The 15,693-nt window shown below is 41.8% G+C and overlaps 1 protein-coding gene across 6 annotated transcripts in view; it reads left to right on the top strand.

Moving 5' to 3' along the window:
* Positions 1–15,693, top strand: part of ITPR1 (inositol 1,4,5-trisphosphate receptor type 1) — a 355,793-nt gene that overhangs the window by 160,395 nt on the left and 179,705 nt on the right. For 4 of the 6 annotated variants that reach the window (XM_023218580.1, XM_023218582.1, XM_023218585.1 and 1 more), the window contains exons 12-18: positions 1,233–1,277; positions 5,840–5,994; positions 8,716–8,815; positions 9,810–9,970; positions 10,793–10,934; positions 12,865–13,023; positions 14,989–15,161. In XM_023218580.1, the coding sequence (XP_023074348.1) occupies positions 1,233–1,277; positions 5,840–5,994; positions 8,716–8,815; positions 9,810–9,970; positions 10,793–10,934; positions 12,865–13,023; positions 14,989–15,161 (935 nt within the window). The remainder of the gene's footprint in view (positions 1–1,232; positions 1,278–5,839; positions 5,995–8,715; positions 8,816–9,809; positions 9,971–10,792; positions 10,935–12,864; positions 13,024–14,988; positions 15,162–15,693) is intronic. The other 2 variants (XM_023218584.1, XM_023218583.1) reach the window with 1 other exon arrangement.

Here is a 15,693-nt window from a genome sequence, read left to right as displayed (position 1 = left end):
CTTATAATAGTCTTATAAAGAAAAACAGCATTAGTGGAATTAGACAGTGGCTTGTCTTTTACTTGTAGGAATGTCAAAAAATCACAGAAATTAACTTTACCTTAAATGTCTGTGAAAGGGCCAGGCACAGTGGCTCACACCTATAATCCCAACACTTTGGGAGCCTGAGGAGTTCAATATCAGCGTGGCCAAAATGGTGAAACCCCGTCTCTACAAAAGTTAGCCAGGTGTGGTGGTGCACGCCTGTAGTCCCAGCTACTTGGGAGGCTGAAGTGGGAGAATCGCTTGAACACGGGAGGTGGAGGTTGCAGTGACCCGAGATCGCACCACTGCACTCCAGCTCGGGTGACAGAACAAGACTGTGTCTCAAAAAAAAAAAAATGTCCGTGAAGAGTTTTTGAGGAGACGACAGACTCAGTGCTGAAGGACAGGAGGAATTTACCTTTTAATTTTTGTGTCACGTGAAGGAGCCATCCTACTGTGTGACAGATGTTGAGTTTTACTCCAATCTGCTGGGAGATGTACGATGCATATTTCTATCAGATTCTAGTCATGCATCAAAAGACCCCCACTGTTATCTGGGACCACCCATGAGACTGCTGAGAGATTTCCAAGGTGATGGTGGGTGTCAGCACTGCTCCTGTGCCTGACCCGAGGAAGGCTGGCTCTAAGTGTGCTCAGCCCCCTACGGTGCCTAATACGTGAAGTGGTGATTTTGATATATGTAAGAACTGAAGATCAAGAAGTCTAAGTTCAAACTTAAGATAAAGCCATAGGGAATTACAGACCCAGCTAATCAGCTGTGAGAGATGATTTCTGTGGTTTCCTGAAGACTAGCGGTGGTGGCATTATCTGCTATGTTTTGAGGCTAATGTAGCTCTTGCTAGAGGCCTAAATTTTTTATTTTTGACTAAAAATAAGCAGGATTATCAGTGACTGTGTATTGATCTTTTATCCATCTCAGGCTTTTAACTATTGCTTTGCCAGTGAATTCATTGTCTTCCTCTGTGTATCCTTGAGAACCATCTCTTGGTGACTGGTAGATGTTCCATGTGTGCTGTACCCGTGTGACCTGTGTCATTGTTGTGGCATGCTGGTTTTGTGAACAGAGGGAATGGACAAGTTCTTAGCTGTTCAAGGATGTTTGCAGGCTTTGAAGTCTCCTGCAAGTGGGGCCCAGTCCTTAAGAAAGCAATGGATGTTTTAATTTCCTAATGATTCTTTTTCATCAGGTAGACCCTGACTTTGAGGAAGAATGCCTGGAGTTTCAGCCCTCAGTAAGTATGGACAAGAGCTTTCTTGTCTTCATCTGGTAGGGTGCGGCCAAATGATCCGGAGCTCCATTTCAGAAACTGTCACTGTGGTCACTGAGTGCTGGGGAAGGAGAAACCTTAGGTGCCCTTAAAACACGATCATGTTCTGTGCTTCCCTTGAGAGGGACCATAGTCCTTTGTGTCTCGATTAGTCCAGAAACTGTTGTTCATGATGGTATTTCTGTGTGTAGTAACGGGGTCTCCATTTCTAAGTTGGAGAAGTTCATGGTATCACTTGGAAGACTCCTAGGGTTGGAGACAGTGGTGCCCTATATAGAAGATGGCCTTTTAAAACCAATTGTCTTACTGCTATTGACCTTAATCTGTGACTCACACAGCTTTTTCAGGGAATAAGTATGTGAGTGGATAGTGTTACTGAGGCTATGGCGGTAACACATGAGGCGTGGTGCACCTGGTGTGTGATTAGATACTCAGCTAATCAGTCCTTGATTTCTGCAAGGTCAGAAATAGGCTTTAGTGTATAATACGGTTTAGAATTTTAAGTGCAAAATGTATCTTTCTCTGGAGACCTTATCGCCAAGTAATGCTGATATGTAGACTCTTTGGACTTCAGGTGTCCACATTTATGGGTTGAAGAAGGCAGTAGTTGTGTTACATGGAAATGATGGGTATAAGTAAGACAGTTTTCTTGTGGAGTGCTTGATTCTGGTCTAGTATTAAGGAAAAACAGTTGCTCCTGGGTTTGACGTGTGTCTCATGATGATCTCAGTGGGCCTGGAAGGTGATATTGAGGGTATTTCTTTCTTTTTTTGGCAAGATTTTGAAAAAAAAAAAGAGGGATTTTCTTTCTTTTTTTTTTTTTTCTTTTGAGACGGAGTCTCGCTCTGCCACCCAGGCTGGAGTGCAGTGACCGGGTCTCAGCTCACTGCAAGCTCCGCCTCCTGGGTTTACGCCATTCTCCTGCCTCAGCTTCCCAAGCAGCTGGGACTACAGGCGCCCGCCACGTCGCCCGGCTAGTTTTTTTTTGTATTTTTTAGTAGAGACGGGGTTTCACCATGTTAGCCAGGATGGTCTCGATCCCCTGACCTCGTGATCCGCCTGTCTCGGCCTCCCAAAGTGCTGGGATTACAGGCTTGAGCCACCGCGCCTGGCCTGAGGGATTTTCTTAAGGCACATTAATGAAGGGAACTGGGTGAAGGGAATTCAAATTGTAATTGTACTTGGAAAGAGTTGTGAATTCTGCTGTCACGGTTATCCTTCTAGTTATGTGTTGGTGAATGTTGGCTTTGAAAGACACTCTAGCTGAGACCTTTCTGCTATGGGTTTGTGGACTTGCTGGGGAGCCTCTCCTCCCCTTTTTGCTCCCTACGGGGGTACCCGAGGCTCACCTTCCTTCTTTTCATCCTAGTCACCCCTATTTCTAGAGTCCATTTTGAAAGCTTTGCTTCCACAGTTAATACAGCTTGGAAAACCCTGACCTAGTTTAACTCTCTGTCAGTGCATGAGGAACTCTGTGGCAAAACTTCTCTGCATCATGTTAATGTAGTTACTGTTTGAACACTTAGACTGGCAGGGACATCGTGTTTCAGAGGACGGTTCTTGTCCTTGAACCTTCTTTATTTCCAGAGAAGGAGCTGCCTCTGTGTGGCCGACATCCTGTGGTCTCCATGCTGCCGTCTGTGGTGACACAGAGGAAGTCTTACCTCTGAGATTAGGCAGGCTGCAGCTCCTTTCAGTGAGCACTGATGTCCAAGTGAACCTTGTGCTCTGGCGGGTAGAGGGCTGCTCTCCTGGCCTCCTGGTATGGGAGCGAAGACTGGCATTTACTGTGCAGGAGGAAGAGCCCAGTTTAAATACCAGACGTACCATTTATGAGCTGTGTGACCTTGGACAAGTTACTTTCCCTCTTTGAGCCTCAATTCCTTCATCTGTACAAGTAACATTTTTCAACTTCTCCAAGATCATTAGCATTTTTAGTGCCTTTGCATCCACCAGGTTGTCTGGGCTGCACAGCAGCGTATGAAAGGAGTTAGGGCGGGTTTCAGGATCTTCAGAGGAGGAAGCAGCCGTTGAGAGTGGTCCTGACTCATCCCGCATCTCAGTCTCCCTCGGAGTTCAGTGGTCTTTTGACATTTTCGTGCTTCTTGGTATCAGAGAGGTGGATGTGCCAGCAGCCTTGGATGCAGATCTGGACTGCATCACTCTGGCTACTTCGATGTTGATTGGGGATGGGCTGCGTGTGGAGGAGGGGTGTGTGGAGAGGGGGTCTTACCCGACACCCACACGGCCAACAGCACAGATCTGCCTCTGTGGCAAGGTGTTAGTACCGGGAGGACCCCACCCCCATACTCTTCTTGGTTTGGAAACTTTGGTGGAAAACCTCGAGTTGTTTGAGTTTGGGAGAGGAGGTGCCTCATTCTATGCTAGTCGTTGGTTGGTTCCCCTAAGAACAGCTTCAGTGTCTCTGGTTTTTGCCTCGGACCTCACTCAGCTTTGTGGTGCTCGTCCTTCTAAATTCAGGACCCTGAAGACATTTGCTTGGCGCCAGAGGGAGAAAAAGGACCACCAGAGGCTCCTGCTCCTCTGCCAGGCTTCTGCACATGTGCCTGTCTTCCCACTAGGTGGCAGGCGCCGACTGCACACTGAAAGGATGTCAGGACGCTGCCTCTCAGTTGCGTTTCCAGACACAGGGGACGTAATGCAATTGTGATTTTCCTCTCGACTCCCACAGGTCTCTGAAACTTAACTGCCAGCCTGTAACTGAGCTCTGTGTCTCAAACCATAACCGAGTCAGAGTTTATTTTGAAAGTGGCACGTGGAGTGCTTTACCAGGTGATTAGGAGAGAGCAAATGTTGCTCAAAGTTCTTGCTCCTAAACTGAGGTTTTAGAAGTGTTCTGTCGCTCTCCAGGTGATTCCTCCTTTAGCGTAGATAGAATAAAGGGTCTGGGATTTGTTCAAGTAAAGGGATGAGTGATTAGAGGAGAAAGCGTGAGAAAGAGAAGAGATACAGGTTTTGGGTATTAAAAGAACCTTTTTTAAAAAACACACATAGAGGTTGGGAGTTGCGGCTGAACTGACAGGCTGTCGCCCTGCGCTCCTGCATTTCAGGCCCCGTGAAGTTAGATTCTCTCTCCTTTGCCTTTGACTTGATTTCTGTTTTTGATTCCTTTGTCTTCCTGGTGAAGTCTCCTTCCTCCCTGTCTAGAAAGGAGGCAGAGCTTCAGCCTAAGAAAAGCAAGCTGTAGTGACAAAGAAAATGTGCTTCCTCAGTAGATGCAGGTGGATGATGTCATCCTGCAAGGATGTTAGACATGGAAAATCACCCAATGTACAGTTGCCGGGCTGAGAGCGAGCTGGCCAAGCCCTTCTGAGCAGGCTCCATGTCTAAGCCCCCTCCTTGAATCTCTGTAGGCAGATGGAGTTTCGAGCCTAGAATGTGCTTTTCTAGTTTCTCGGGAAAGTTTTCTTCATCGTTCCTCAGCCTTCGCTATCAGAGATTTTCTTCGCTCTCAGGCAAATCCCTGATGTCGCAGCAGAGGCCCGTCTTTCCAGACCTGTCATCAGCAGCCCTCTCAATTAATGATGGACATCTTTTTCAGGGCTACGCTGACTTCTCAAATATTTCTTTTGGCTGCATTGGGGTTGCTGCTTACGAACACTTGGATTCAGGTTTATTTTGTTTTAGTTTTTCTCCTGGGAAGTCGCTGTATCATATTGTCAGTAGACAATTGTTACTGTAAATGAATACAGCTACCCATAACCAAATCTGCAGGATGAGTTTCCTCAAAATCCCCTCTCCCTGAGCTCCTGCGGATGGGTGTACCTGTGTAGAGTTTTTTTCTTTTTTTAAATCAGCTAGAGCACTCCTTCCATGGTCATCTATTAGTGTGACTCCACGTTGTTGAAACTTTTTTTTTTTTTTTTTAAGACAGTCTCACTCTGTCGTCCAGGCCGGAGTGCAGTGGTGCGATCTCAGCTCACTGCAACCTCTGCCACCCGAGTTCAAGCTGTTCTTCTGTTTCAACTTCCCAAGTAGCTGGGATTATAGGTGCCTGCCACCACGCCCAACTAATTTTTGTATTTTTAGTATAGATGGGGTTTCACCATGTTGGTCAGGCTGGTCTTGAACTCCTGAACTGAGGTGATCCATCTGCCTTGGCCTCCCAAAGTGCTGGGATTACAGGCTTGAGCCAATGCACCCAGCCTGGGCTAATTTTTTGTATCTTTAGTAGAGATGGGGTTTCATTATCTTGGCCAGGCTGGTCTTGAACTCCTGACCTCATGATACACCTGCCTTGGCCTCCCCAAGTGCTGGCATTACAGGCGTGAGCCACTGTGCCCAGCCAGAACATTTTTATTGCAACATAAAGAGGTAGAGTGTAAATATCCTTGGTGCATGGCCAGTTGTCATCTTTTAGGACTGCTCTGTAACTGTGGTCCTTTTGCTGCCACCTGCTGACGTTCATGATCCTTTCTTCTCCGTTCCTGTGGATTGTGGAATAATTATAGAGAGTGAAGGGTTTGGCATGCACAGTTCTTGATTTGATGACTTTACCTCCTCAGGTAGACCCTGATCAGGATGCCTCTCGAAGTAGGTTGCGGAATGCCCAAGAAAAGATGGTGTACTCCCTGGTCTCTGTGCCCGAAGGCAATGACATCTCCTCCATTTTTGAGTTAGACCCCACCACTCTCCGTGGAGGCGACAGCCTTGTCCCAAGGTATGATTTTGAAATTGCTTATCCCCAAAGAATCAGGTCTTGTATGGGTGGCCTGACCGGGTTTCTTGGGATCCAAATCGTTACTGCCTTTTCTTTTAGATTTTTATAAAGGATTTGGTGAAAGGTTTGGACTGGCTGCCCAGTATGGCAACTAATTTTTTTAATGGCTTACCACTGGTAAGTTCTCAGTAGTTGAATGAGAAGTGCTATATTTAGGTAAAGAAGCCAAACCTTAAGCCCAAGTAGCTCAATTTTCCTAGTTCCCTCTACTCCCTTCCTCCTTCCCCAAACCTTGGGAGAGCCTTTGGTTTGGGGAAAAAGGAAGGGAGTAGAGGAAACTAGGAAATTGAATGGAAACAGAATAAACCATTGAAAAGAAAGATTCTAGAACATAAAATACCTAAAGTTCACTGTGTGCATAGTAAATTTTATTAACAAGTATTGAGACATTAGATCAGAAATCTTTATTTTTTTAAATTTAACTTTTAGTTTTGTTGCTTAAGAATGTATTTTTTGAGGGGAAATAACTAGACTATAAATGGGGAAAAAAGCTTACTCTTAACAGAATCAACAATATTAATATTAATGGCTGATACTTATTGAGCGCTGACTGCATGCTAGGCACAAACTAAGTACTCCATTTGTGTTATATAATTTAATCTTTCTCAAAAAATCCAGTGAGAGATAGGTATTGCTGTCACTCTTTCTTGTAGATGAAGAAACTGAGGCTCAGAGAGTTTAAGCAACATATCATAAGTCAGTGGTCCCATAGCAGAACCCAAAATCTTTAATGTTTAAGACAGATAGGGTTGTTTGGGCAATTCTGACTCTTCAATATGATGTTGGTTAATGGAAATGTCAGTGTCGTTTATGGATTACACGTATGGCCCCTTGTGAAGTATTAGTTGTGTTTCAACCATTCAGAGGTAGTTACTAGTAACAGTTTGGTTTATGTAGTTTTAGACAAGTCTCTGGTCAGACAGAGATGACTGTATCATTTATTATAGATGGAATCATAAGCTATTTTAAACATTTTTTAACTGAATACTATGTTTTATACATATCTCCAAACAAATGAATATCAGTTGTCATCGTTTTAAATAATTGTTGTAATCAGGCCTGGCACCATGGCTCACACCTGGAATCCCAGCACTTTGGGAGACCAAAGCAGGCAGAGCACTTGATTGAGTCCAGGTGTTTGAGACCAGCTAGATAATATGATGAAACCCCGACTCTACCAAAAACACAAAACATTAGCCAGGCATGGTGGCACACACATGTAGTCCCAGCTACTTGGAAGGCTGAGGTGGGAGTATCACCTAAACCTGGAGGCAGAGGTTGCAGAGAGCCCAAATTGTGCCACTGCACTCCAGCCTGGGCAACAGAGTGAGACCCTGTCTCCACAGGAAAAAAAAAACAGAACTGATGTAGTCAATTGTAATCATCTTTAAATAACTGTAGTATCAACTAGTTAATATTGTATTAACTGGTTCATTATTGGACTGTTCTGTTATACTGTATTAATACAACATATTAATATAATTATTAATATGTAATATGTTAATATTACATTGTAACAATATAATAGAATAGAATTGTATTTTATTAACAAGTCCATTATTGAAATATCAGATTGTTTACAGTTTTTATTATTATACATGATGCTCTGTTGAACATCTGTTTGCCTCATTTGTACCTGTGCTGTCACAACTGAAGGAAAAATACCTGAAAATAAGACTGGTAGATGATAGATATATTTTATGTGTTCTACAAGGTTCTAGACTTCTTTTCAGAGTTTTACTTGATTACACTCTCACCAACAATACATAGGACTTACTTCCCTAAGCTCTTATTGATACTGGGTTTTATCAGTCTTTAAGATCTTTGGAATATGATAACAATAAAATGATACTGTTTTACCCTGTGTAACTCATATACTAAGGAGGTTGAATCTATGCTTCCATGCTTCTTGGTCATTTGCATTTCATTATTAAATTACCACTTTGTGTCCTTCTCCCATTGTCACTTTCAATATTCATATTTTTCTTACCGATTTGTAACAGCCCTTTGTGTGTAGAGTAATAACCTTTTAATGCAGTGTGCTACTCTTTTATTTTCCCAGGCTCTGGTGATATTTTTTCAAATTGATTTATGATGGTTCTTTTTTTTTTTTCCTATATAGATGATATAAAATTTAAACTATGTCATGAGAGTTATTCGATCTTTTACTTTTAAAATTTAGGAATCTTACATTTTGTCGCATGATTCAAACGGCTTTCCCTACCACAAGATTAGTAAATACTCATTTTTTTCCAGAAATTTTATGATATAATTTATTGTTTCACTGATCCATATTAAAATTTCAATCATTGCTGTATTATTATTTCTTGTTATAAGCACTAATATATACCCCTTAAGTACTTCCTGTTGCTCTGTCTCATGCTCTCTTTATGCTGAGACACTCATTCATGGAGTATGATCTTATATTTAGAAGTGTAGCATATAACAGTAATTGTGGAGTCGTTATGAATGCTTTTCTATTGTAAATGCATCAGAATGTGGCTTGGACCGGAACCATTTGTCCCTTTGTGTGTATTGCCCAGTGTATGCAGTGGGAAACCACTTTCCTATTTATATTTTGATAGATTATATTCTAGACTAGGGGCTATAGAGTAAACGTCAATATTTATTTTCCTAAAACCCTCCTTTTTTCGCTGTTAGGAACTCTTACGTTCGGCTCAGACACCTATGTACTAATACCTGGGTTCACAGCACAAATATTCCTATTGACAAGGAAGAAGAAAAGCCCGTGATGCTAAAAGTAAGTCCTGGGACTTGCCTGTCTCTTTTTGGTCTTGTGTTTCCTAATGAAAGGGCTTCTTTGAGGACACATTAGGGAGTATGGAGCTGTGGAGTTCTGTTGCTTTGGCGAGAGTGTGGTCATGGCCGAACTTGAATGTGACAAAAGAATACTCTCCAAGAGACCTGAGTGGAGCAAACCTAGGGCTTTTGAAGTAACTAGAACTTTTAAATTTTATTCCATGGCTTCTGCCCTAATGGTTGAGCAATTATCTGGATTTCAACCACATTTCATGACTGACTGAAGGATAATTTGGGCTGGGGAATGTTTTCTTGTATCGTGAGGTACATCAAGTATCTAGTTGATTTTCCCCAATCTCTATTATTTATTCCTCTCTGTATTTCAGTGTACACTTTTATTTCATGAATGTTCTCTCAGCCCCTTTACTTTCTCTCCCTGCTTCTCCTTTCCCCTGTCTCCTGGCTCATAGAGTATAAATACATATACATGGGGCTTTTCTTTTAAAAAATGGAAGGACACTCTTATATAACTTTTATTTTGTTGTGGCATTGGGGAAGGTTATTGGAATTTTTTACTTCTTTACTGAACATTTTTAGATTTATAGAAAAGTTGAAATAATGGTGCAGTGTCTATCCTTATAATGCTCTTCACTTAGAATCATTAATTACCATTTTCCATATTTGCTTTTTCTCTATATATTTACAAACATCTTCTGTAATTATGAGAATCTGACATGCTGCCTGTAACAAATGAAGTTAAAAATGATAGTAGTGCCCCTTTTCTGCCTCACTGGTCCCCATAATACCAATTTCCATAGATAACATCTGTTAACCATTTGGAGTACATCCTTCCAGATTTTTTTCCTGTGTCATTTTAACTGCAAGATAGCTCCAATATCTTGGGATCAGCCAATGTCTTGTAAATGTAGTGTTTGATTAAAGTCTTACCCTTCCCACCCAAGAGATTATCTCACAAGGACCACCTTGAATTTCAGATTGGCACCTCTCCTGTAAAGGAGGATAAGGAAGCATTTGCCATAGTTCCTGTTTCTCCTGCTGAAGTTCGGGACCTGGACTTTGCCAATGATGCCAGCAAGGTGCTGGGCTCCATTGCTGGGAAGCTGGAGAAGGGCACCATCACCCAGAATGAAAGGAGGTGAGCACTCCTACTTGCTCAACACAGCCGTCCTCCCCCACTGAGAGTTTCTGACATCCATGGTGGAGGGAGAGAACGGTGACTCTGGTCAGTTGAACATGGGGTAGCAGGCCTTGGCATTTATGGGTGGCTTCAATTTTAACTTTTAAGAAATAGTACTTTTACATTCATTTTTTGACTCTCTAAAGTTATGAAGATCAGGCGCAGTGGCTCACACCTGTAATCCCAGCACTTTGGGAGGCTGAGGTGGGTGGATTACTTGAGGTCAGTAGTTCAAGACCAGCCTGGCTAACATGGTGAAACCCTGTCTCTACTAAAAATATAAAAATTAGCCCGGCATGGTGGTGGGTGCCTGTAATCTCAGCTCCTTGGAGGCTGAGGCAGAAGAATTGCTTGAACCCAGGAAGCGGAGGTTATAGTAAGCCAAGATCATACCACTACACTTCAGCCTGGGTGACAAAGTGAGACTCTATCTCAAAAATAATAATAATAATAATAAAGCGATGGAGACCCCTCTCTCTCTTTCTGTCTCTAAATTGGTCTCTAGAACCACATTACTAAATGTCAGGGAATGAGGTTACTCTGAGATAAAATTTTGTGTCTGATATTTCATAAAGATGATCATCCTTTTGTGGACAATGATTTTTTTTGTGTCTTTCACTCTCTGTGGTACTTGGCCTTGGTTGTCAGTTTCAAAGAAATTGGAAAGAGTGGGTCTGCCCCTGTTTAACTGGCTCATTAGTCCAGAAGGCTTCCAAGGCAAAGCTTCCAGCCTGCTGAACACTGAGCACATCTGTCTCTAATAGATTCTTTCCTCCTAAGGTCTGTAACCAAGCTGCTGGAAGACTTGGTTTACTTTGTCACTGGTGGAACTAATTCTGGTCAAGATGTTCTTGAAGTTGTCTTCTCCAAGCCCAACAGAGAACGGCAGAAACTGATGAGAGAACAGAATATTCTCAAGCAGGTTGGTGAGATGTGGCATACTGGGGATTTGGCTTTATGAGAAATCAATGGGATGGCCAGGAGCGGTAGCTCATGCCTGTAATCCCAGCACTTTGGGAAACTGAGGCAGGAGGATCCACTTGAGCCCAGGAGATGGAGGTTGCAGTGAGCCGAGATCACACCACTGCACTCCAGCCTGGGTGACAGAGAGAGAATCTGTCTCAAAAAAAAAAAAAAAAGAAAGAAAGAAAAAGAGAAATCAATGGGAACATTGAGGGATATTGGTGATTCCTTCAAAGGGATATTGGTGATACCTCAAAGGCTTGATGAATTGATTTTTCAATAGACTATTTTCTAGAGCACTTTTAGGTTCTCAGCAAGATTATGCACAAAGTCCAGAGAATTCCCATATCTCCTCTTCCCCTAACATACTTGGCGTCCCTCACTATCGACATCCTACATCACAGTGAGACATTTGTGACAATTTGATGAATCAACATTGATGCATCATTATCACCTGAAGTCCATCGTTTATATTAGGGTTCACTCTTGGCATTTTATTTTCTATGGGTTTTGATAAATGTATGATGCCATTTAGGCACCATTATAATACCATACAGAATAGCTTCACTGCCCCGAAATCATCTGTGCTCCTCCTATTCATCTGTCCTTCCTGCTAACCCTTCACAGCCATGAATGTTTTTACTGCCTCCTTTGTTTTCTCTTTACAGAATGTGACATGGTTGGAATCATACAGTATGTACCCTTTTCAGATGGGCAAATTTCACTTAGTGATATGCATCTAAGATTCTTCAGTGTCTGTTCATGGCTTGATAGTTCAGTTCAATTGATTTTTACCATACTTGTTAGGTATCAATCATGTGAGAGTTTACCTGTTAGGAACCTCAAGAAACGCTCAGTTGACAACTTTATTTTCCTCAAAAATAATATAAAGTGCAATGTGACCTTAAGGTTATTTCATACATTTGGGAGATATGGCATATTCTATACACTCAGAAGGCCTATATAGGCTCTTATAGAGGGCCCCAGTGGTGGTTGACAGGAAATACATAGATGATATTGTTGGATGTAAATGTAAATAAACTGGTATAAAGACAAATTACAGGCAGTAAAGTGACAAATCCAGAGTAGATTAAATGCACAGAGATGCATACCATGTCACTCTATAACCCAACTAGAGGTTAGCCCACAAGCTTGCCATGGGAATTCCTGGCCACCAAAGCTAAAAGAGAAACATTAGTTACAAGTCCCACTGTTCCCCATGGAACATGGGGTTTGAGATTATTTTTTTCATGTTGGTCTACGATAGACAGAATGTATTAACAATCCATCATGTTTCAACAAGAATTTCCAGTTCAAGAGTAAATGTCCAGCTGTTGTTTCATGTGGTGATTCTCAAATTAGACCTCTGGCTTGATGCCCATGCTCATTTGTACAGTAGTAATTCCTGAGAGGCAGAAAATAACTGACTCATGGCAGGAGCCTTCATTGATTACTTGTGCTGGGCACTAGTGCAACTTAAAATTATCATCCACTTTCATCCTTACTACACCTTTGTGATGCAGGCTTTATTATTTCCATTTTGCTGGTAAGGAAATGGGGGTTTACTTGGTGATGTGTACTGCTAGGAAGTAATAAAAGTATGTGTTTCCACCTAGAATCTGCTGATTCCATTGTCTGTGTTCTTAAACACTTTGCTCTAAACACTGTGCTGTTAGGTATATGAGGACCAGTGAAGTCCAGGTAGACTTAATTCATTGAGTCCCCCGTCTCAGCTGATGGGCTGAATGCAGTGTTCAGGTTATGGATGTCTTTGGAAAGAGAAACTTTCCAATGTAATCCAGCCACCCTTAAGCTTGCGTTACTTCCAAACAGAGTTAGCTTTCAAGCCCTAGGTGATTGCCATTTTTGCTTTTCATTTTCGCAAACAGATCTTCAAGTTGTTACAAGCCCCATTCACAGACTGCGGTGATGGCCCAATGCTTCGGCTGGAAGAGCTCGGGGACCAGCGGCACGCTCCTTTCAGACACATCTGCCGGCTCTGCTACAGGGTGCTGAGACACTCGCAGCAAGACTACAGGAAGAACCAGGTTTGGATTAAACGTTGATGGGATGTGGTCGTCCGTTTCCTCCCTGAAGTTTATGTACTTTCCTCATGAGTTTTTAGTGTCACATATCTATTTATAGAATGGATAGAGAATAGTTCAGTGTTAAGCTTGCTCTTGGGAAGGAAACACAAGCCCAGGAATAATATTACTACCGAATCATTAAGAAACGTACTGGAGAATTCTCTTCTGCAGATAGCTTTCTATGAGATTTCTGGTTTTGGAGTTGGTTTTACATTTATAGAATTTTTAATGGCATATTCCCTTAGGGCTTAGGGGTGAGATGATGCCATTGTGTTTATATTAAAGATATAGTGGAGTCTTTTCTTTCTGCCACCTTTAAAATCCTCCGTCTCTTTCTAGAAACATGATCTTTATTTTGTTTCTGGTTCATATTTTATGACATTATAAGTCATTGTTTATAGATATATCTTATACATAGTTATATTTTATGTATTATACATAGCATGTGTGTATTTATATATACACACACACAATGTATAGTCTCCTATGAAATAAATGTTCTAACCTCTCTGTGGGCTCAAAACAACCTTCAGATTCTAAGGAAACCTGAGAACTGTGCTGCTACATCATTGATTCTTAATTGGGGGTGGTAATTTTGTCCCCCGAAGAATATTTGGCAACGTCTGGAGACCCTTTTGAGTTTTACAACTTCTTGGTGCTACTGGCATCCGGTGAGGGGAGGCCAGGGATGCTCTCCAATACCCAGCAGTGCCAAGGACATCCCCCTACAGCAAGGAATATCCTGCCTAAAATGTCAGTGCTGAGGTTTAGAAAATTTGTGCCGCATGGAGTACCATAGGCATACAAAATGATGCTTATTATAACCTTGACTTTTACCACTTTATGTGAACTATCCCTGCCTTTTGGTGCAAAAGGCTTTTGTTTTTAAGGTTTTGACTGCCACTATACCTGGACTTTTAGACTTTTTTCTTTGTAGTTAAGGGTTTTTGTCGTGTCATCATAAAGATAGTGATCTTGAATAGTGATCTGGGTCTGTGGGGTGTGTCAAGATACTTTGCTTGTACATGAGGAAACAAACTAGTCCCTCTTGGAACTGCTGGATTAGACATCTTTGCTTAGTTGTTTATGGATCCTTTGCCGGTTGGCAGATGATGAGTTCCTAAACAATGCCTCCTTATAGAGTACAGGCTGAAAAACATGGCCTGTTTTCATTATGTTAATCCTAAATCGTTTCCGGGATTTAGGAATTAATGGGAAAAAAATTAAAGGAAGTTTCAAGGGCCACTTGAATTTTGAGCAAGCAGTCTCTCTTGGCCAGGGAAGCATCTTTGAATAGAAACAAATACGTATTTGTAAGAGATTTCCTTAAGTTCACAAATATTTCTATGGAATGTGATATCTGATCCCAAAAGAGAGAAACCAGAGATGTATTCCTGAGTTCCATGCATATGACGGATTTTCTTAGGTATTCCTGAACTTCTTATGCACTCATTGACTTTAAAAAACTATTTTTACCACAAATAAAGGAAATGAAACAGGGTAACATTGTTTCAGACATCCAGGTAGGCTTTATCTGTGTTTATTTAGCAGCGCAGGTCAGTGGGGGCACAGTTAAGTCCTCTTGAATTAGGAATACATTTAGAGGTGAAAACCAGCTTTGGACCTTTTTGCAAAATAAATCACTAGATTAAAATGTATATTGTGCACTTAATAAAATATCCCCATGTAAATACAGGCTATTTTGCTTAATTACATTTGTGTGGCAGGCTTAGTAAAATAAAGGATGTGAAGGAGTTTGCAGCTGTTGCCGTATGACAGAAAATTGTAGAAAGACCGTCACTTATACTGTAATTTCTCTTAGGAGCAGTAGTTCTCATCAGAAAACGTTGCTGCTTTCTTTATTCTACACTTAACCATATTGTCATTTATCCTTCCTGCTGATGTCTCTTTTCTCTCCCTATAAAGGAGTATATAGCCAAGCAGTTTGGCTTCATGCAGAAGCAGATTGGCTATGATGTGTTGGCCGAAGACACTATCACTGCCCTGCTCCACAATAATCGGAAACTCCTGGAAAAACACATTACCGCGGCAGAGATTGACACATTTGTCAGCCTGGTGCGAAAGAACAGGGAGCCCAGGTGAGGCGGGAGTGGGGTCAATGCAGGATGGTGTCTGTGCCTTTGAGATGCAGGGACTTAGTTGGTGCTTTTTACCATGTTTTCTTGTGCTGCTAATGACAAGTTTTGATTAGTTAGGTCTGGCGAGGCTCTTTGATGAGTAGTGGCAAGAACATGGTGTTAAAATGAGACCCGGGGGGTGCATTCCTAGCTCCAGTATGTACCACCTGGATGAGCTTGGGTTTTTCCTGAGCTTTAATTTCCTCATCTGCTAAATGGGTAGTTATGAAAATTAAATGAGAATAAATGCATGTGACGTGCATGGCACTTAGTAGATGCAGAGTAAATGACAGTTATTGGCCACTCATTCACTTTTTAAAAAATGTTCTTAATGTTAATTGTTAATTTTAATGGGTGCCTAGTAGGTGTATATATTCATGGGGTACATGAGATGTTTTGATGGAGGCATGCAATGGGAAATAATCACATTCTAGAGAATGGGGGATCCATCCACTGCAACATTTATTTTTTGTGTTACAAAGAATCCAATTCT

The sequence above is a fragment of the Piliocolobus tephrosceles genome, chromosome 2 (assembly GCF_002776525.5).
Source record: "Piliocolobus tephrosceles isolate RC106 chromosome 2, ASM277652v3, whole genome shotgun sequence".
NCBI lineage: Eukaryota > Metazoa > Chordata > Mammalia > Primates > Cercopithecidae > Piliocolobus > Piliocolobus tephrosceles.
The sequence above is the reverse complement of the archived record's forward strand: the minus strand, read 5'-3'. Positions and strand labels throughout refer to the sequence as shown.